This window comes from Anomaloglossus baeobatrachus, chromosome 1 (genome assembly GCF_048569485.1).
Source record: "Anomaloglossus baeobatrachus isolate aAnoBae1 chromosome 1, aAnoBae1.hap1, whole genome shotgun sequence".
NCBI classification, from domain to species: Eukaryota; Metazoa; Chordata; class Amphibia; order Anura; family Aromobatidae; genus Anomaloglossus; species Anomaloglossus baeobatrachus.
Window position 1 is genome coordinate 453676159 of NC_134353.1, and position 23087 is coordinate 453699245.

General features: G+C 45.7%; 1 protein-coding gene across 1 annotated transcript in view; it reads left to right on the plus strand.

Annotated features, from left to right (window-relative positions):
* PCSK4 (proprotein convertase subtilisin/kexin type 4) overlaps positions 1-20938 on the plus strand; it is a 133289-nt gene extending 112351 nt beyond the window's left edge. Inside the window, exons 14-15 of the mRNA XM_075353171.1 lie at positions 19685-19804; positions 20354-20938. Of these exons, the coding sequence (XP_075209286.1) occupies positions 19685-19804; positions 20354-20787 (554 nt within the window). The 3' untranslated portion in view covers positions 20788-20938. The remainder of the gene's footprint in view (positions 1-19684; positions 19805-20353) is intronic.
* The last annotated feature ends 2149 nt before the right edge of the window (positions 20939-23087 follow it).

Below are 23087 nucleotides of genomic sequence, written 5' to 3' on the forward strand. Positions count from 1 at the left end.
CTTCACTGCTGTGAAAGGATCAAATCGTGAACTGGGTGAGAAGGTAAGGCCCCTGGCTAGAACCTCATTATCTAGGGCTGAGAAAATATGTTGTGATAGGTTTATTACCTTGGGAATCCCAGCCGGTTTCCCTGCCGCTGGGGGTTTCCTGCTATTATTGCCAGTCGTTTTCAGTTGTTCCCCCTTTCTCTTGGTCCCGAGCCGCGTGGTCATAGGGGACAGAGACTGATCCGACGCTTCACCCGCGGAAGAGACCGAGGACACCGACACCGACCTTCCACGAATAAACCGTGGTGCTGTCTTACGGCATCTGTAAACTTTAAGTTGTTGGTAATCCATCATGTCACGTGCAATCTTTTTCGAATGGGTCTCTGTAATTGATTTTTCCCATTCTTCGGAATTAGTCACCATCATTGCGTCAAAAGCTGCAATCTCCTCAGCCAAGGGTATTGCTTTCAATTCTAAATAAGTCTTGTCCAGCTCCTTCTCCACTTCCTCCCAGGGTTCTAGAGTTAAAACCAACTAATAATTCCATGAGCTTAAGGGAGCTGGTGGAACAGACTTCCTCCCATTTATTAATAAATATGGTGTCCTCTACCAGAAACGAAGGGAACACCTGCATCCTCAATCCTCGAGGGACCATTTGTTTAGAAATGTATCCCTCGAGGAAGGCCCTGTTCCACCACACCTTGGTACGCCTGTGCAACAGGCGCTTCACATTATTTTGTAGCTCAATGCGTCCCCTATGTTCAACACCCGTACCATCTGGCAGGTTACCATCAAAGGCTCTACTACATGTAAGTCTCCAGGACATATCCCTGGTCCTGTAATCCATTATTGGTATGGATACACACCTGTGAAAATACACAGAAATTCATATAAATAAACAATACCAAAAGACACGGACAAAACCATGCCATATTTGCAATATGGAAAAAGCCATATACAGAGATTGAAATGAAAAGAAGAAAAGATTCTGTACAACGACTTATTTGCAAAAGGTGTATAAATAGTTTTATTAAATATTATGAAGGCATTATAGCAAGCAAAGAAAGTTACATAGAATGTAAAAAACCGTAGAGTCAGACGGTGAACGCCAGCAGATGGCGACCTCACAACACACTGGCACGCAAGACCACACTGAAAATAAGCCAACAATTTTGTCCCCATGGTTGTAGCTGGACGCGCTTGCGGTGGCGTGGTGCTCCCCGGGCGTTCACTTGGGCGCCGTAGAGTTTACCAGAGAGTATATGTAAAAGCCCCCCCTTGTGACATTGCAGAGATGCTGCTGTCACCTCTTGTCTTCCTTGGCTATGCCCCCAATTGATCGTACCTACTTGAATAGGTGGGCTCACTATGTGGGCTGTAAGGGACAGGACAAATGAATGTGCAATAAGATTTGCCTTGACATCCATCTCAAAAAATATGTATACCATCAGTGGCTATCTGTGATGGTGTGCTGGCTCCTCCTCATGACGCGCTAGACATTTTGCGGTATAGGCACTGTTCTACCGGCTATTTTCTATTGGATTGTGCACACTTTAGTGGGCCGGTTATGGAGTGGGGCGTGACGTGCGGGACACATGGACACAGCAGGAATTATCCTGTTGTTATGTAAACATATGCACCGTAGTAACATCAGAGGCTGTGTGCGTCCACGTGATGTGTGTGACGTCCTGCTGTGTGTTCACTCCCCTTCACTTCCTCTGGCCACTCGTTTACTTGAATAGGCTGGCTTCTGCTGTGTGACGTATGGGACACGTGGAGATAGGGCAGGACTCATCTGGGAGGTGTGATGTTCACTCCGATGCGCACGCCCACGCTATGGGTCCCATGCGCACATTATGTGCGTGTCTATTAGTCAGGCCCCCTCCCTGCCTCCATGATGGTGATGCGATGCCGATGTCATTGGACTACCGGCACCACGCTGTTCAATGGGGAGTATGGGTTTTTTACATCACAAATGTTGACCAATGACAGCAGGCGTCGCATATTATCATGGAGGGGCATTATGCATTGTGAATCTTGATTGGCTCAGATCGACATGGATCTGATTGGAAGGCTACCATTTATAAGCATACACTTTTTAATTTGAAACCACCCCCCGGAAGAAGGATCAACACCGAAACCTATAGGTCGGGGCTTGGAACCCTCACTTCACATTTAGGTACGTTGGGCTGCACACTGTCGTGACCTCTCATTGATCTGTATATTGTTACATGGATTATTGTATTTATTGTTATGGTCACGGTGGGATATTGACTGTTTGTCAAACACATTCCCGTTCTTGAAATACCTGAGTCCTTTCACGGGTGCTTCTCAGCTGGATCTCTATAATTGTTGGCTTATTTTCAGTGTGATCTTGCGTGCCAGTGTGTTTGTGAAGGCGCCATCTGCTGGCGTTCACCGTCTGACTCTACGGTTTTTTACATTCTATGTAACTTTCTTTGCTTGCTATAATGCCTTCATAATATTTAATAAAACTATTTATACACTTTTTGCAAATAAGTCGTTGTACAGAATCTTTTCTTCTTTTCGTGTAATGTATGTGTAGACTGCCTGTGCTTCAGCGACGGGAGTCCGCTCCCCGGCTTTGTATATGTCGGAGGAGCCCGTTTGCCCGCAGACACTGGCCCGTGGGATCTCTCTGCCTGTGCGGTGGCTTTATATCCCCCTTGGTGGGCTGTTGTCTTCAGTCGGGACTTGGGTGGGAAAGGACCTAAAGTCCAGACCGCAATCAGTTGATTAACTCAGTCCAGTGGCTTCTGGACCTCGTTACAGGGTTTGAGTACCCCCCTGTGTGCTCCGATTTCCGAGTCGGTTCCCCGGGTCGGTACCGGCGGGCCACTACCCTGTCCCGGTCCACCACAGTTCCACCGAGCCGTCTTCCCGGCTCCTGCAGGCTAGGCCACCGTATGCCTCCTAGCCAAGGTACCAGGGCTCCGACCCCGGCACCTGTCAGTCTCCTTCACTCAACTCCACTCCAGACTCAACTCTCTGTCAAACTGCTTTGTTCAACTGCTCTGTCAAAAACTCCTCAGTGTTTCCTACCTCAGGCCCTCTGAACTCCTCGGTGGGTGTGGCCAACCGCCTGGCTACGCCCCTCTGGTGTGTCCATCAAGCTCAGCGGGAGGTGACTAGGTTTTTATGTGGTTGGCTGGTGTTACCTTGTGTGGGACTGGTGTTGTGCGGGGCGCTATCTGTGACTACCTGGCTAGTCCATATATATATATATATATATATATATATATATATATATATATTCGGTACAATCACTGGCAGCCCCACAATAACCCCAAGCGATATACTCACTGCCACCACCAATCATTTACAGGTGGACTGGACACCCATTACAGATGGCATAAGGAGTATTTAGGTTCTTGGTTTATATAGGGCAAGAGGAATGAATCTATTTAATGTTATGTTTTTAATTCAAAAGAATAGACAGTTTTTATAAATAAAATATACAAGATTTTACAAAGGAAAACAATACAATACATATACCGTGTTTCCTCAAAAATAAGACATCCCCCGAATATAAGACATCCCAGGAGTTTTCAGGGAAGCTTTAATATAAGACATCCCCTGAAAATAAGACATAGCTGTGGTCAATAATGAAGTGTCATGCAGCGGTGAAAGAGTTAAAGACACTGCAGGACACTTCATTATAGGCAGCGGACACCCCCAGAAGAGAGAAGACAGAAGAAAGAAAACCCCGATCATACTCACCAGAAGCCGACCGGGAGCAGGTGAGGTGAGCGCATCAAGGTCCTGCAGTGGTGGAACTCACACACACACACATCAGATCGCATTCACACACAACATCAAGTGATATCGCTTGCTTCTCGGTGCCGATACTGTGCATGCAGTGACCTTCCAGGACTTGCCGGAGGATCACATGGCCGGAAGCATGTGGTATCTCCGGATGTTGTGAGTGTGTGAGCACGTATGTGCGATATCGTCAGTCTGTGTGTGAATGTATGCGATCGGATGTGTGCGTGTATACTGTCTGATGTGTGACTGTGTGTGAACGTAAGCGATCGGATCTGTGAGTGTCGTCAGGAGGCAGAGGAGCACGGCGTGCAGCACAGCTGCTGGGATCGTGGGGTGGGTGGGAAGAAGTGGGGTGGGTGTGTGTTTGTGTGTGAGTGAGTGTGATCTGATGTGTGTGTGTGTGAGATCTGATGTCAGCCAGACGCAGGGGAGCACAGCTGCAGGGATTAGTGTGTGTGTGTGTATGTGATCTGATGTCAGCCAGACGCAGGGTAGGCATGCAGCACACCTGCTGGGAGATCACAGGAGGATCTGGGAGCCATACAGACGCCCTGGGCTGGTAAGTATGACGATCCTGGGATGGGGGGGGGGTCTGCTTTTTGTGGGGGGTAAACTTACCCCCAACAGTGTCTTCTCGAGAATAAGACACCCCGTGAAAATAAGACACAGTGCTTTTTTCAGGGCATAAAAAAATATAAGACAGTGTCTTATTTCCGGGGAAACAGGGTAGACAATTACATAAAATAAAAGGGAAAAATGAAAGAAAATAACTATACCTGGTGACGGATATCGCTCCGATATAGAGGGAGAGGCATCCCAGAAGAATTCGGACAATCCAATACACAGCTATGTATTCCTCTAGGCATTGACCAAGATTATAATGTGACATTTGCTTTTATTTACTATGTCATGCCCACAAAACCTCCCCTCTGGTGACCTATGACAGGGCTGGACAGGAGATGTTGCTTCAGGTTCCAGAGAATTATGGAATAGTCACTTTCTTCATAACTCAGGCATATTTTTTATGATGATTTTAGCAGATAGATAGTAAACATGACATGGCTGGTATTTTCTAGTTGGCAGATATTTAATTTGGGTTCATATGTACAGTATATCCTACAGCTAAAATAAAATGTCTTACGGGCATCCCAAAATTCTGATTCCTAAGGTATGTTCGCGATATTCGTGTGATTTATGTACTGCTCAATATTAATACCTTTTCCTAGGTGCCAGATCGACTATGAGAGCCGTTTTCATCCCAGGCTCTGTATTTGTGAAGGAAGCCACTACTCCGCTTTCATATACACAAAATCCAGCCTGACTGTCTTTCTTGGCAGTTTTAATTACTGGTGGCCACCAAGGTTCTTAAGCTACAATGAGTCTTGATTCCTTAATTACGTTGGTCACATATTTGCTAGGTGAACATTTGCTTGTGCCTAAAGTTCCTGAGAGGGAGGGGGTCACTCATAGATCTTGGAGCAGTGAAAACCTATTTGCTTACTATATTTTCATGACAATGTTCAATACCTATTTCAACCTCTGTATAGCCTCCATTCAGGAAGATTCATGTGGCTATATGAAATAATGGACTTATGCCTTTTTGCCCTGATGCCTCTAACACTTTGTCTGCCTTTTATAATAACATTTTTGTGCTCAATTTATTATTCATGGTAGATAACAGCTTTAACTGAACTTATTTCACTGCCTGTTATATGTGCATAGCAAATCTGAGATTTTGTAACTATTTATTTGTGCTGTGAGAGCACAGGTCTGATTAATACTATTAATCTCATGGTGATCCTTCTACTTATGAAGGAAGATAGAGCTGCTTTTTCAATTTTTTTATGTCATTGTGTAATTATGCACGCTCTGATAATGCTTGAATTTTCTGATAGTCTTTTGTAGTCATTTTTATAGGTTGTGACATTATGTATTAGTGCATTGGACACCACAAATAAGACCCACAGATGTACTAGACCCACAGATGTACTGATTCCCTGAACCAAGTCTATGAGGAGATCCCCATGGACACCAACTGACACGTCCACCAGGGCCATGGGGCACTTGGAACCGGGACAGTTCTGTTCGGAGGTCACGGTGGCAGGGCCCGACTCCGTGACCCTGGCGGTGTAATTTAAATGAAGGATATTTACAGGGCATAAGGCGTGATGCCACCTGTGGTATTTAGCAATATATGGCTGACACTGTTGGATGGGACCGCTGGGGCAGACGGTGATGATGGCAGCAATGATGGTACAGCTCCCCACAGGTAGAGCAGGGCCCCAGGACAACCGTTATAGTCTAGGATAGAGGAATTAACATTGGGGTGCAGGACCGAAGACACAGCCAATAACTGGATGACACAGGGACTGTAGTTTCCTTTTACCTTTTTACTTGGTAGTGGATGCTGCAGGCCAGGGAAACTAGATCAGATGGTAATGGAGGTCCGGGCAGCCTGGAAGCAATTGGGGATCCACCTTGCCAGATGGGTTTAGAGGCCTTCCTTCTGCACTGTCCTGTGTAGGTCCCTGCTGCTTAAAGCTATGCTGTGGCGTTCTTCCTGGTGTTGGTACAGTTTCTCACCCATATGGCAGGCAGTGCGAGACTTTTACAGGTGCTGCTCCTTTGGCAGTGGCTCCGGGCTCTAGTCTGCTGCTGTGCCGCCGGGCGTCTGGTGTGGCCAGAAGACATGCAGTCTCCTGCCCTCTGGATTCAGCTGCCGTTAATTCAGTACCTGAACAACTAAGGACTCCGGCGTCCTGTCTCTAGCGCTCTGCTCTGGGGCGAGCTCTGTCACTGCTCCACTCCCCAGGACCTATCTTAAGAGACTGTCTGCTTTATTGTCCTCTGCGCTTCCCTGTTTCTGACCCTCCCCCAGGCCAGAATGTATAGGGAAGCTCCCCTTATACAGAGTTCTTGAGCGCCCCCTTCTGGTCTGAAGTCAGGAAAGTGTTGACTGCTGGTTCTACCTAGCATGGGCGACTCCCTTCTTGCTTTCAGGTATAACATTACCCCCCTGTGAGGAGGGCAATGCTACTGTGGCAACCAGACCACTGGGTTGCCAAATATCCATTATCTCATCAAGGGCATGCCCAGACATTGTCAAGAGTGCATACAGGCAACACATTACTGAGTCACGTTATAAATTGTCATGATAAAATTCAAAGTTTGGAACCACCAGTTAATTCAATTTTTCCTTTGATTTTCAGTATGATTTGGAATCAAGCCCTCGGTTGATAAATTTGACCATTGATAAGTTATTTGTTCTTAATTAATTTATTGTACGGTACAAACATTGTAGTCAGGTGTGGAAATAATTCCTCAGACAATGCCTCAAATTAAAAATGCTTTCAAAAATAGAAGTGTTAATGATTTTTATAAAGTAACTGTGGTTACAAGATGTTTGGAATAAACTCCCTGCTTAGAGTCTTCAAAATCTGCCTTCAAAACAGCATCAGTTCTTCCAGATACAGTTCCAGACAAAGGGTGGTCACTACAAATATGGATTTGAATTAGATTTTTATTTTATTTATTCACTTTGCCTTTTAGTTAATTGCTAAAAATAACCCATTAAAGCTATGTGCACATGTAAAGTATATGCTGCAGAAATTTCTGTACCATTTCTTCATCTCTTGGCAGGAAAATTGCAGCAACAAAAACTCATGTTTTTGCAATATTTTTGCCGCTTGTTCTTGGTGCAGATTTTTCTCATACATTAGTGTGGGGGAAGTCTGCAACAAAAAGGCTGAAAGAATTGACATGCTACAGACTTAAATCTGCACCAAATATGCAAGGAGAAAATACACAATGTGTGCACTATACTTCAAGAGTCTCATTCACTTTGCTGGTATCAGGAAACTCTTCAGATTTGAGACATCTGCACAGAAAAAAGCATTAAAAATGTGACAAATCTGCAACGTGTTCACACAGACAATCACATCTACCGTATTTTTCGGACCATAAGACGCACTTTTTCCCCCCCAAATGTTGGGGGAAACTTGGGGGTGCGTCTTATGGTCTGACTGTGGCTGCGGGGAATGAGGTGCTGCCGTTGAGCGGGTCATCGGGGGCACGAGCAGGCTGTAGCAGCCTGCTGTGACCACGTGGGCCCGCTCATTACATATGCACGCCCATCCTCCCGCCCATTTCTCAGCGCAGAAGCCGGCGCTGACAGGTGGGTGGGGTGACGAGCGGGGACGCGCACATAGTAAAGAGCCGGCCCGCATGATCACCCCTGGCAACTACAGCCTGGAGTGATCATGTGCGGCTGTGTTCACTGCCCCCCGCACGTCATCATCAGCGCGGGGTGCAGTGAATCAGTGTACTCACCCGTCCCCGTGTGTGGAGCCGTCCCCCTGCAGCACGCGATGTCTTCCTGTCTGTGCCGGTCAGCTGATCTGTGCTGATCAGCTGATCGGCACAGACAGGAAGACATCGCGTGCTGCAGGGGACCGGCTACACACACACACACACACACACACACACACACACACACGTCAGTGGTGCAGAGAGGAAGATGATCGGCTGCAGGGAGTGAGGAACAGGTGAGTATAAACGTTTGTTTTTTTTCTCTGTGCTATAGGATACAGGCCATATACCAGGATAGTATATGAGCACGATGGGGGCATATAGCATGATGGGAGTATATGAGCAGGATGGATGGGGGCATATGAACAGGATGGGGGTATACGAACAGGATGGGGGTATACGAACAGGATGGGGGGTATATGAGCAGGATGGGGGTATATGAGCAGGATGGGGGTATATAGCAGGATCATATACAAGGCAGGAGGATCATTACCAGGATGGGGTACCTTAGAAGAGAATTTGGGGACATTACCCCCATAACAGTGTCAGCAGCAGATCCTCGCCCCATAACAGTGTGTCATGACCACATTTTTTTGCTTAAAGTTTTATTTTCCTATTTTCCTCCTCTAAAACCAGGGTGCGTCTTATAGTCCGGTGCGTCTTATAGTCCGAAAAATATGGTATTTCTTTTTTTTTTTTTTTAAACAATACATTTATATGAAAGATTTTAACATGTTACAGTTATTATACATGAGAATTATTAATACAAACCTTTAAGGTGGATATAAGGGGACAAACATGTAAAGGGGCGAGAAAGTGGGAATGATAGAGGATGGGGAAGAGGAGCCTGAGAGGGGGGCCTGACAGGATTCATGAACATTTAGACACTTTCTGGAAAATTGGGTATGACAGAATTTTTTTTGGCAAAGTGGTAGTGTGGTGAAAAGGGTATTGTGAGGTAAATCCGGAGATATGACGATAAATCATGATATTCAAGTTATGTCAGGAAGCCCTCTCCTGGTGTCACCCCCCCCTTTCCTTCACACAACTCCTTCAATCAGAAAATTTACCACAGGGATAAACGGTTTGTTTAGCAGATAGGTGTCAAAGGAACTGGTCTGTGTTCCACTTACACCTCCATGGCCATCTCCTGTGATATGGAGATTAGATGATGTGGGAACAATGGACACAGGATGACTCCCTGCCGTGACCCTGTGGTAGGGGCTGCTATCTAATTAGCAAGCTTGGAAGTATCCAGACAGAACGACTCCAGGAAAATATGGTTCATATCTCGCAAGCCATATTTCCGATAAATATGGCAACCATAAAAATGGTGTCTCTGCATGCGGACGATGCTGGCACACCTTTTTTATGGGAGTAGGACATCGGGAAGTACCCCAGGCGTGATATCCGCCAATGGGGAACTAGTAGACAAGTCATGAGTCCTCTCGTTCTGTAGCTAAATTCATAACTGTCACAATGAGAGCGTTGGCGTCCGCCTACGACGCTCCCAGGCAAAGTTATGGCCCATATTCCATGTTGTGGATATTGTCCATAACTCCAGCCAGGGGTGGAGCAGTGCTCCCTCTGAGGTCACTAAGGTAGGAGGGGACCTGGATTTGCCCAGGTTGATAACCCTACTTCGGCCATTTTCCAGTGTTCTTTCGCCGGGGGTCACGTGTAGGAAACATCTGTGGGAAGGATCCTAGAAACCTGGTCTACAGCGCCCCCCTGTGGCCAGACGCACAAGGTAAATGCTGGAACTGCGTATGCCTGTTTGTAACCCATGCTTTGATTGTAACTGTACTCTGACATATGTATATTCTGTAGATTCCCTATTGTATATATTGTAGTTTCTAGTGTGCTTTAGGCTGATTAAATTATATAATTAATCTTGGGCTGTTCTGTTATCTCGATCTTGAATCCCACGTCTGTGTGTTCGGCTAATAGTTACCGTGAAGCGGTTGGTGGCAGCGAGTTGTGCCAAGGATTATTGTGGGGAGGCCAGTGAGATTCGGGGAGGTTTTATATATTCCGCCCGCGGAGGTCGGGGGAATATATACCCTACTCTCACCGGGGACCCTTCAATAATCGGCATAAGTAGTATAGCGGCCTCCTTGCTTATTGTCGGGCAATTCCATAATTGGCCTGACTATAAGAGGGGCGCTAGAGAGCGCGTCACGTGCTCTGTCTGTCGGTCGGGAGGTATAAAGGAGGGGTGACCTCCACTTGTTACCCCCCGATTGTGACGTACTGGTAGCCAGCGCGGGGGATTTCTGAGTGACCCCCCCGGTGGTTCGTGACAGGTATAATTAGCATATTTTGCCCAGGGAAGCAAAACTTTCTTACATTTGTGGACTTCATCTGTGACTATGGCTGATAATTTTTCATTAACCATGTACTATGAGAGATGCCTTTTAATCTCCGAAAAATTGAGGCTTGATTTATTTTCCAGGCCGAGACTATAGTTTGTTTAGTCGCTAAAAATATAAAAGAGACTAGAGTTTGGGAGTGTTCGGAGATATTAGAGATACACTTATTAAGTAAAGCTTCTCAGAATTTTTTTTAGGTTAATGTCAGTTACCTATAGAATTAGAAAGTATACACTAATCCAGAGTCTGCGAACTTTGTGACATTACCACCATATATGGTATAAATCATCAATAGAATCATAGCTTCCACTCTAAAATAGTTAGGAGAGTATTTGGGGACTGCTTTCATCATTGTAGCTGGGGTTAGGTTCCATGTAGTCAATACCTTTTATAGTTTGTTTCCACTTTGGTATCCTTCCAGTGGAGGAGGACCAAATTTGGGACCATTCTGAGTCAGAGTGGCTCCCAATGGTTAGTATAGTTGAAGTTATGTCTGTGAGAAGTAGGGATACAGACACACTTAGGGACTCCATCTTTATTACGCCCTCTTACTCCTCCATGATTCTGTCTTCTTCAACCAATGTAGCTATGCTATATCAGACAGCATGGGATGGGAGGAAAAACACTTCTCCTCTCCGTGCAGTCTAATCACTCAAAGAGTGAGCAGAGGCTGCGGGTTGGTAAGCGGTGACTTCACCACTGCCACCGTTGCCATAGTAACCTAACGAGCGGGTTACTATAGCATTGGTGATCTACGATCACCTGATTCCCGGCACCGCTATTCCCCCGGCTGTGGCATTGCAGTGTGTGGCAGCCAATGCCTACATGTGGGCCGACTCTGTAAAGAGCACCAACATGCAGGGAAGGGTAGCCGAGCATGTGCCCGAGCATCTCGCCGGTACAAGGCGGTCGCCGAGTATACAGAGTGCTCGGGTGAGCACCGAGTACCGGCGACCATGCAGACACTACAGGACCTTGAATGATGTCATAGTCATGTGACCCAGTCTGTAGTCAATGAGATAATACAACATTCCCACATGACTTGTCACATGCTATGACGTCACGGAAGGTCCTTTGGTTACTGGGAAGGCACAGCGATAATCGGGCACGGAAGCAGAAGCAGCGGGAGACAGAGTGCAGGACACGTCGCGGGACCTGTAAGTATAATGACAATGCTTATTATTAAGTGTATTCTTTATTTTACAGCCCCCTCGCCCCATCACATAACTGTAAAGCTCAAGATCGGTGATCGTACGCAAGATCGTGTTATCTCGATCCCGAACATGATCTTTACAAAATGATCGGATGAGTCTCCTCGATCCCGACCATTGGGGGATTGCCCGTTACTATTCGGCAGGCCTCTGATGTGTATATTACCTCTGCGAGCACGTTTTTTGAAATCCTTCAATTTACTATTGAGGGAGTATATTTCTTTGTGAAGAATCGCCATCTCTATTTCGTGGGTAATGATGGTGGCAATGGTAGAGTCCATCTTGTCTTCAAGATTGGATTTGCGAGATCCCAATTCTCTGATTTCCTTGGAAAGTTCTTTAGGTAATTTATCAGACATTTTGGACAGTTCTGAATGTAGGATAGACTGTAACTGTGATAGTAAGGTACCAAATCTTCAGACCTGGGGAGTTCTATTTGGAAGGCTGTTGGAGGACCCCTGCAATAGTCTCTGAGTGCCAGGTGACTGTGGGCAGGAGGCAATTAGAGGAGTGCAGTCAGGAGTCCAACATCTCTATTAAGGTAGCTGGTGGGGAACTCTTCCGTATAGGGCAGAGGTGGACACTTACTTTTCCCGAGGGGCCACATGAAAGACAGTGACTGGTGTGGTAGTCTGAACCAACAGGCTGAAATTAATTCTGCTCAATACTAATATTAATATATTCAGCATAATTATTTTTATAACCTATAACTACTAGAGATGGGCAGACCCGGACTGTAAAAGTCTGAATCTGTGCAGTTGCTAGACGCAGGCCTGAGATTCCGGCTGTTTGATCTGGATCCGGCACACGAGAAATTTAAAAAAAAAAAAAAAAGAATGAAGCAAGCGCTTCATACACACATGGTTAAAATTGTTGGTACCCCTCGTTTAATGAAAAAAAAACCCACAATGGTCACAGAAATAACTTGAATCTGACAAAAATAATAAATAAAAAAAAAATCTATGAAGATGAACAAATGAAAGTCAGAATTTTTTTTCTCCTCCTATATATATATTATTATATATATTATTAGCGCCACTTAGCCTCGTAAATACACCATAATCCCGACATAGCCTTCTCTATACATTTCTGAGCTCCCACATAGCCTCCTATATACATTTCAAAGCCCCTACATAGCCTGCTAAATACTTCATGGGCCCCACATAGCCTCCTTTACAGTATATACTGTATTATGAGCCCCACATAGCCTTCTAAATACAGCATGAGTACCACATAGCTTCCTAAATACATTGAGCCCCACATAGCCACCTAGCTATATACTTTGAGTTTCCACATAGCCCCTATATACAGTTTGAGCCCCCTCGTAGCCTCCAAAATACAGCATGGGCCTCACATAGCCTCCTATATATATGATAAGCACCACATAGCTAAATACATTGAGCCCCACATAGCTTCCTATATACTTTAGATTCCACGTAGCCCCTATATACAATATGAGCCCCCTCATAGCCTCCAAAATACAGCATGGGCCTCACATAGCCTCCTATATATATGATAAGCATCACATAGCTAAATACATTGAGCCCCACATAGCTTCCTATATACTTTAGATTCCACGTAGCCCCTATATACAATATGAGCCCCCATATAGCCTAAATATATTGAGCTCTATATAGCCTCCTATATACTTTATGATGTCCTACATAGCTTCCTATATACTCACAGCTTCAAATACATACATTCAAACATCCCATAGACATGAAAAAAAAACAAAACACATATCACCTAGCTCCCGTTCCTCGGCTCTCTGATCCACCTTCCAGTGCGCATATGATGATGTGACGTCTGCTGTGCCTCACGCTGATTAGTGAAAGACTGAGCCAACGGCACCATCCTCCACCAATGTGTTCACCACTTTCTGCATTCTGAGCATGCAAATAGCATTGACATTGGGAAGCAAGCGGCGGTGGACCGACAGCGGTGGAGAGCACGGTGCACTGTGTGACACGGATTTCAGCCCTTTAGCTGTTTCGGTCCTCGGGCCAGACTGGAACAGCATGAGGGTCACATTTAGCCCATCCCTACTGTAGGGGATTACTCACCCCAGCAAACACTACAAACAGGAGGGGGGGACCCATCAGAAACAGGCCTCGGCCAGCATCAGTGCTGACCCCGTGGTCCAAAACATCAGGCCATGGGAAATCCCCCGCCCCTCAGTGAATCGCAGGGATTTCTCACCTCCAGAGCTCTGGTGTTCGACAGGCGCTTGCCAGAGTCTTCCCACTGCCGGAGGAGAAGGGAAAGAAGTTCGCTGCCAGAACCAAGCAGGGCAGGCATACAGAAGACCGCAGCTTCAGGCCCTCAAGTAGGCCGCAATGTCAGTGGCGCCTCCAGGAACTATGAGCTGGCTCAAAAAGGCCCTACATTTTGTGGATTAAATGGGATTTAAGGTGATGTTCCCAGGCTCGCACTAGTGCATCTGGCGTGCTTAACTTCTAGTCACTTCCCTCTAGCACATCTATTTTTTTTTTTAAAGAATTCTTACTTTAAAGCATTTTGTCCACATAGATTTCATCTAGAGATGAGCGAATACCGTAATATTTGTATTCGCTATATTCGTAGCGAAGACTTTGTAATATTTGTGTATACATTATGAATGCAATGCAAGTCAATGGGAAACTCTAGTAATTTTCTGCTGGATCCAACAAAGAGGTCTGAAGGCCTGAGAAAAGGCTGAAATGGATGGGAAAGTGATTAAACAATGGGGAGATGCTGGAGAATATTCTTGCATGCATTTCTGACTCATATATGGTTTCAGGGATCCCATGAAGCCACATGGCAGAACTTCCGTGTGGCTTCAGTCTATCAGTGACCCTGCAGTCTATGTCTCACTGCCCGGCCAGCCCCACAGCTGCTCACACAGCAGTGTGCGAGCAGCTGCAGGGATAATGAGTGCCGACTTCAGGAAGTTAACTCAGATCATTATCTGCTGTGATGATCTCTGCTGAACTCGTGACCTCAGCGGTCGTCACTGACTACCTTGACGCTGCGTTCTCACATCAAGTCTCGTGGGTGGCCCGAGACTGTGACTAGCAGTGATGTCACAGGCTCCCGGGATACTTTGTGTGAGAACACGGCGGCCATGGAACTCAGTGAAGAGCGCTGACGTCACGAGTCCAATAGAGTTCATCACTGCAGGTAATGAACTCAGCTAACCTCATGACGTTGGCGCTCGTCATGCCCTGCAGTGACCTGGCCTGACCTAATGATGTTAGCTCAGGTCAGTGCACTGTTCTACCAGCCAATGGGGAACATTCTGTTCTTCATTGACTGGGACAGTGAGTATGGGTCGTCGTAGGACCCCCTTATTGGATTACGCCAGACCCAGATTTGTTTTTTCTTTTCAATAAATTGGTGAAAGAGGGAATGTGTTGGGGAGTGTTTATTCAAATAAACATTTTTTTTGTTGTTTATTTTTGTTTTTATTACTGACTGGGTTAGTGATGTCAGATATCTGATTAGATACCGTGTCATCACCAAGCCAGGTGACATTACACAGCTGGTATCAACACCATATATTACCCCGTTTGCACCCGCACAAGGGTAAAGGGATGAGCTGGGGCAAAGCGCCAGGATTGGCGCATCTGATAGATGCGCCACTTCTGTGGTGGCTGCAGCCTGCTATTTTTAGCCATATGAAAGGCACTAAAGGGTGCAAGATTACAAAATGCAGTGGAGTGGGACATTATATATATATACAGTATGCCTTTCTTAGCTATCTACCTATCATGAAAAATGAGGACTGGCAGCAATTACCATAATGTGAATAGTTGCGTATCTTGTTCATGATGTAAAAATATAATGAAGAAAAAAACAGTCGCACACTATAATGGCAAATATAAACTACTAATAAAGTTTTTAGAGGTGTTTAGAATATTAAAATGGCCATTGTAATACCAGCTTAGTGCCACGTCTTGGCAACCTCCTACTCTACACTGCATCTGTACCGCCCCTGCAGCAGTCTGACTGCTCGAATCCAGGGTTGCTGTGGCTTGAGGGTCTCCAGACCCGAGGGCTTGGGGTCACCCGAAAGTGAAAGGGGGGGCTATTTACAGGGGATTAATGTTTGTGATGCCACCCGTGGTTCGCGGTAAGGGGAGTACTGCCACTGCCGATGGGAGTACCCGGGGGAGATGGAGTGGGGCAGCCAGATGACGTTCCCTCCACGGGTAGGGGAGGCCCCGGGACTCTGGATAGTGGAGGTGTAGGGGAGCAAGGTGCAGGCCAGGCAGGGAGATTCATGGGAGAGCAGCGTACTCACTCAGGCCGTATGGATGTTGGTGCGACCATTAAGCAGACTCTGACACAGAAGTTAACCAAGTATCTGGGTGCCGCTGCCACTTCAGGGGGAGCTCCTCCAGGAATCCATCCCTGTGGGTATTGCTGATGGTTCAGGACCTGCCTCCATGCACTAAATTTATACTGTTCTGGGTGACCCCTCAGCCTGAAGCTTTTGGGGTCCCGCTCCCTATGGTTTGTTAGAGGAGCTGTGCTCTCGATGGTTGACACTTGGGATCTCAGTGGTCCGCATAAGCTGGAAAGCCGTATCCCACTCGTGTTGATGCCTTCGATCTCTGAGCACTTGGGTAAAGTTCATAAAGAGACTATCCTCCACAGGTTAATTATCAGGTTGCGTGAAGCTACTCCCTGATCTAGGGTCCAGTACCCAGCCGTGCTCAGTACCGGTTCGGTTACTAGATTTTCCGGTGCCGACCGTTCACCCAAACTAAGTCTGGCACCCCTCTCTAATACCATGCCACTGGGTCTCTGACTCCTCCGGTCCCAGACCACCGTCTGCGACCTAGCCAACATCTTCCATGGAGCTCCAACTCCCTCCAGCTCCTCACTCTGTGAGGGCTACCACTCAACTAAGTCCCTCCCACCAGTCTGCCTGACCCCTAGGTGGGTGGCCCTGTTCCAGCTAGACCACCCACTGGTGTGCCTGACAGTGTGTGGTGTGAGGTGTGGCTAGGATTTGAATGCTGATGAAGCAATACCAAAGGTTAGGATCCCAGAACCATGGGGGGTTGAGCTCTGCACCAAAAGAGAAAGGAGTGCAGGAACCTGTGACACCCTGACTAGTTCAGGGGCGTCGCACATCTGACTGGGCTCCTTTAATTTTCTAAACGCGTATAAAAACTTTATTAGTAGTTTATATTTTGACATTATAGTGTGCGACTGTTTTTCTATCTATCCATCCATTCATCCATCCATCCATCCAGTTATTTATCCATCTTTCTAGCTTTTGACTGTATGTAACCCTCCTTCCATTTTTTTTTGTGGTCCGCCAAAAAAAACAAAAATGGAAGGCACACGTATGTAAAACGGACCGTATACGGAATGGAGCGGATGTGGTTGTCACATGGATGTGCATTTTTTCCAAAAATTAGCCCTATGGCCTGAGTCATGGTTGATGAAGGGAATCACCATCACAAGGTCCTCAAATAACACTAGTAGTTAGGCTGGAATAGGAGTACTGTCCTGATTTGTCCGCCACGTCACAATGTGCAAAGTGTTTTAAAAAATTAGCCCTATGGGCTGAGTCATGGTTGACGCAGGAAAGAAACGACTTTGCATGGCAAGGGGTGGACGTTAACAGCAGTAGTCAACATGAACAATTTGGGGGAATTTAGTTTGGCTTGCTCTCATCTGGAGGGATTGCAAACTGTGGAGAAATCCAGTCCTTGTTGAATTTAATCAGAGTAAAGCGGGCTTTACACGCTACGATATCATTGCCGATATCGCTAGCGTGCGTACCCGCCCCCATCTTTTGTGCAACACGGGCATATCGCTGCCCGTCGCGCACAAAATCGCGCACCCCCGTCACACAGACTTACCTGCTCTGCGACGTCGCTCTGGCCGGCGATCCGCCTGCTTTCTAAGGGGGCGGGTCGTGCGGCGTCACAGCGACGTCACACGGCAGGCGGCCAATAGAAGCAGAGGGGCGGAGATGAGCGGGACGTAAACATCCCGCCCACCTCCTTCCTTCCGCATAGCCGGGGAACACAGGTAAGGAGATGTTCGTCGCTCCTGCGGTGTCACACACAGCGATGTGTGCTGCTGCAGGAACGAGGAACATCATCACTAATGAGCGTTAAACGATTTTTGGTTTTAGGACGACCTCACCACGGCAAACGATTGTGGCCACTTTTGCGATTGTTTTAGGTCGCACAAAAGTGTCACACGCTGCAATATCGTTAATGACGCCGGATGTGCGTCACTAACGGCGTGACCCCGACGATAAAACATTAACGATATCGTAGCGTGTAAAGCCCCCTTTAGTCTGTCTGCATTTTCTGTGGAGAGGCGTGAGCACCTATCCGTGATGATTGCCCCAGCAAAACTGAAAACATGATCTTGTGCCGCCCCAGCGCAAACTGGGTGCTGGGATCCAGGGTGGTCGTGGCTCGAGGTGTCTGGACCCGGGCTCGGCACTTGCTCCGATCCTTGAAAGTGGATTATTTACAGGGGAGAAGTTCGTGACACCACCTGCGGGTTGCGGTAATGAGACTACCGCCGTTGCTGGAAGGAGTACCGGGGCAGATGCTGTGGAGGAGCAAGGTGTCAGTGCCTCCGCAGGTAAGGAAGGCCCCGGCCTCTGGGGTTTTTGGTGGATACTTGGAAGCGCTGGGTGCAGGGGAACCAGGGTACTCACTGTGGGTAGTCGTGGTGCAGGATGAGGAATATAAAGCAGACACGCACACTGAAGATAAACCAAAGTCTCTGTGCATCACAGTCTCTACAGGGGAGACCGTCCAGGTGTCCTCTTCCACCGGTGTCACTTGGTAATCCGGAGCCGCTTCCGTGCACAATTTAGTTCTCTGTTGTGGCCCCTCGGCTTGAAGCTGTTAGGGCCCCGCTCACTATATTTTAGTGTAGCTGTGCTCTTAATGGCTGGCACTTGCAATTTTAGTAGGCCGCTTTACTGGAAAGCCCTATCCCCCGCGGTGTGCTGTCGCCTTCAATCTCTGAGCTCTTAGGGAAGTTCATAAAGAGACTCTCCCTCCCAGGTTAATTATCAGGATGATTGAACCGGCGCCTGACCTAGGGTCCTGTACCCCGTCGTGCTCGGTACCGGTCAGTTCTTTTGGGGTTGTGTTGCCGACAGTCCTCCTAGACTATGTCCGTCGCTCCCTTTCCAATGTCACTGCCAGTGGTGCCCGACTCCTCTGGTCCCGGACCATCGTCTGCGACCCAACCTCGGTCTCGCTACCATTCCATCTCCTCACTCTTTGAGAGCTCTCACTCAACTGACTTCCTTCCTCCCACCAGTCTCCCTGACCCCTAGGTGGGTGGCCTTATTCCGCTTAACCAACCCACTGGTGTGTCTGACAGGTCATGATGTGAGGTGTGATTGGGATTTGTGCTGATGGTAGTGACACCGATTGTTGGGAACCTGGAACCATGTAGTAGGTTGTGCACCCTGGGTAAGGATTGCAGTACCCTGTGGCACCCTGATATACTCAGGGGCGCCACACTCTGATATCACACTAGCAGCCGGGCAGGTCAGCACATCCAAGGTGTATAAGAGGTCGGGCCAAGTGTTCAGCTTGGACACCCAATAATTAAAGAGAACTGAAGCGTCAAAAAGGACGCAGGTATGGTCACTTAAGTACCCCTTGACCATGTTGTGCAACTTCTCCCTCCTTGGCATTGTTACAGGCACAGATAGCCCTTGCTGATGTACTGGTTTATTGAAAATTCAAATCTTTGGATCTTTTACAGTCTCTATTTTCCTTCTGGGAATTTTATTCTAAATGATTGATTATTGGATTTTAGCAGGAATTTTGGAATGAAGCTGCTTTTACCACTTTGAAGCTGGATTTTTTCTTTCCATTTAGATTTTTGCCTGCCACATACCTCTGCACATTTCTTTTAGTGACTGGAAGATAAAAAAAAATAAATAGAAATATATTATATAATACCTTTTAAGTTTACAGATTTTTCTTATAATCTGCACATTCACGCCAACTAAGAATTAGTTTGTATGTTTCCTAGGAATTTTGCACAGCATTGTACTTATTCTGTATGGGACTAATGAAGACTTGATGGCTAGACAAATACGAAGTCCTGTGTTGACCAAATGTTTGAGCCGAGATCCCAATGGAGTATGTCAAGGCAAGTTAGAAAAACATAGTTGTCCATTGCACTCCCCAATGCATACACATCAATATCTGGGAACAGAGGCTGTATATTTGCACTTTGAAGTAAGCAGTTTTGTTTAGTCAATCAATTAATGTACTTTTTCACCTATTTTTTTTTTTTTTTCAAAAAAAATAATATATTTTTGGGTTATATAATAGTGCCATCAAAATATTTAGTCTAGGGCTATATTGCCACTTTGCCAATGCAAACGGCACACCGTAACCCATACACTTTCATTGTGTTCTGATATACAATTACAATTCTGGAATCTGTTTCACAATGAATCCCTAGACTTAGTTTCGTTGACATCAAGCTTTGTAAACGGTCATAAGAAAACTGCAGAAGTCAAAAGAGGCGTTTTCATAAAGAGCAAGAATATGGATCTTGTAGAGGGTGGTCCCCGGCTTCAGACCATTTCTATTGTTAACACAGATCGTCTCTGTGAGGCTCAGTCTTTTCATGTACTGTATTTTATGTAAAAGTTACAAAGAAGTATTAATGTAACTTTTTCTTTTCCGTTAGATTGTGAACCTCCATTTTATACATTTGGAAACCACTGCATGTCCTATTGTCCACCAAAGTACTTTAAGGCTGTACAATCATTGGAGACATTGGAAGAAAAGCCTCAGAACCCCAGAAGTACTCGTATTTGTGCCCAATGCCACCCTTCTTGCTACACTTGCAGAGGTGATTCTGCTTATAATTGCACTTCTTGTCCACCGTTTTCTATTCATGATATCCAACAATGGTCCTGCTCACAGCTTCAATTTCCAAGGACATATTCTAGTGCGGACTCTGTGGCAACTCCTGGAATTGCCTTATTGGCAGTTTTTGGTATAGAAGTCTCTATGACTATGTACTTCTTTCTTTCTTCCCTCTTCCTCCTCCCGAGTAGAGCATCCATGGACATTTATGCATTTTCTATGTCTTCTCATCCACCTTTAGTAAAAATGTAAATTAGAAAGAAAACCTATATAACAAAGATTTTTCCCTTTTGCTCAGTGTTGAGAAGGATGGTACTTTATAAGAACATTGAGGGAGAAAAATACATTTTGACGCTTCTACATCAGAGATGATTTACTTCTGTGCCTAAAATAAAACAATAACTTATAGACAAAAATATTTTGCAATTATTGACTATATATGTTGTAATATAAATATAAATATATATATTTGTAATATATTCTAATGGCCTTCTCATATATAAATGAATGCAACAATAAAGCCATGTTTGCTAGCAGTAGATTTGATGCCAATAAGCAGCACTAGGTTATTGGGTTACAAATTAAATGGAGATGTCTATGGTTTGTTTTTATGTTCTTCTTGTATTTGCATGGGTTTCCTCCTGCACCAAATATTGGCAAGAGGACCCAATGGGTACAAATATAGTTAAATAAAATGGTGCAACAAGGAGCCTTAGGTTCCTGCTCCACTTTTCAACCTGTGCAGCGGCAGAGCCAAAGTTCGGAATATATCAGTAGAAGAACAGAGCAGCAGATCAGGAGAATGGGTCTAGGTAAGTTATTTTTTTTCTTCAATCAGCATGTGTGGGGGTGCTGTGAGGACATTATTAGTGCGTGGAGAGTCTGTTGGGGCCATCGTACTGTGTAGGAGAGTCACAGTGGACTATACTGTTTTGGAGGGGGGGGCAATAAGCAATCATACTGTGTGGTGGTTATCAAGGTAGGGCCCTTGTGTGGGTGACTCTGGGTGCCCTTGTTGGGGGGAAGATTGTGGAGGCCATCATACTTTGTGAGAGATGATTGGGGTCTACCTACTGTGCATGTGAGAGGTACCGTGGAGTCCCATTGCATGAAGCAATTCACTGGGGTGTCAAGTTGTGTGTTGGATGCATTTTGGGGGACATCATAATCTATGCGGGCCTTGAAAGGGGTGTCTTATTGGGTATGTACTGCACTATATCCCTTTCAGTGTACTTAAAAGTTATTAGGGTATGCCCTTTTATGACTGCATCTACAGTGCCTTGCGAAAGTATTCGGCCCCCTTGAATTTTTCAACCTTTTCCCACATTTCAGGCTTCAAACATAAAGATAAAAAAATTTAATGTTATGGTGAAAAATCAACAACAAGTGGGACACAATTGTGAAGTTGAACGAAAGTTATTGCTTATTTTAAACTTTTGTAAATAAGAAAAAACTGAAAATTGGGGTGTGCAATATTATTGGTCCCCTTTACTTTCAGTGCAGAACTTTTCCAGAAGTTCATTGAGGATCTCTGAATGATCCAATGTTGTCCTAAATGACTGATGATGATAAATATAAGCCACCTGTGTGTAATCAAGTCTCCATATAAATGCACCTGCTCTGTGATAGTCTCAGTGTTCTGTTTAAAGCACAGAGAGCATGATGAAGACCAAGGAACACAACAGGCAGGTCCATGATACTTTTGTGGTGAAGTTTAAAGCCGGATTTTGTTACAAAAAGATTTCCACAACTTTAAACATCCCAAGAAGCACTGTGCAAGCGATCATATTGAAATGGAAGGAGTATCATACCACTGCAAATCTACCAAGACCCGGCCGTCCCTCAAAAATGTAATCTCCAACAAGGAGAAGACTGATCAGAGATGCAGCCAAGAGACCCATGATCACTCTGGATGAACTGCAGAGATCTACAGCTGAGGTGGGAGAGTCTGTCCATAGGACAACAATCAGTCGTCCACTGCACAAAGTGGCAAGAAGAAAGCCATTTCTCAAAGATATCTATAAAAAGTGTCATTTAAAGTCACCTGGGAGACACCAAACATGTGGGAGAAGGTGCTCTGGTCAGATGAAATCAAAATCGAACTTTTTGGGCACAGTGTCAAACGATATGTTTGGAATAAAAGCAACAGAGCTAATCATCTTGAACACACCATGCCCACTGTCAAATATAGTGGTGGCAGCATCATGGTTTTGGCCTGCTTTTCTTCACCAGGGACAGGGAAGATGGTTAAAATTGATGGGAAGATGGATAGAGCCAAATACAGGACCATTCTTGAAGAAACCCTGTTGGAGTTCTCCCTGAGACTGGGATGGAGATTTTGTCTTTCAACAAGACAATGATCCAAAACATAAAGGAAAATCTACAATGGAATGGTTCACAAATAAACTTATCCAGGTGTTAGAATGGCCAAGTCAAAGTCCGACCTGAATCCAATCGACAATCTGTGGAAAAAGCTGAAAACTGCTGTTCACAAACGCTCTCCATCCAACCTCACTCAGCTCCAGCTGTTTGCAAAGGAAGAATAGGCAAGA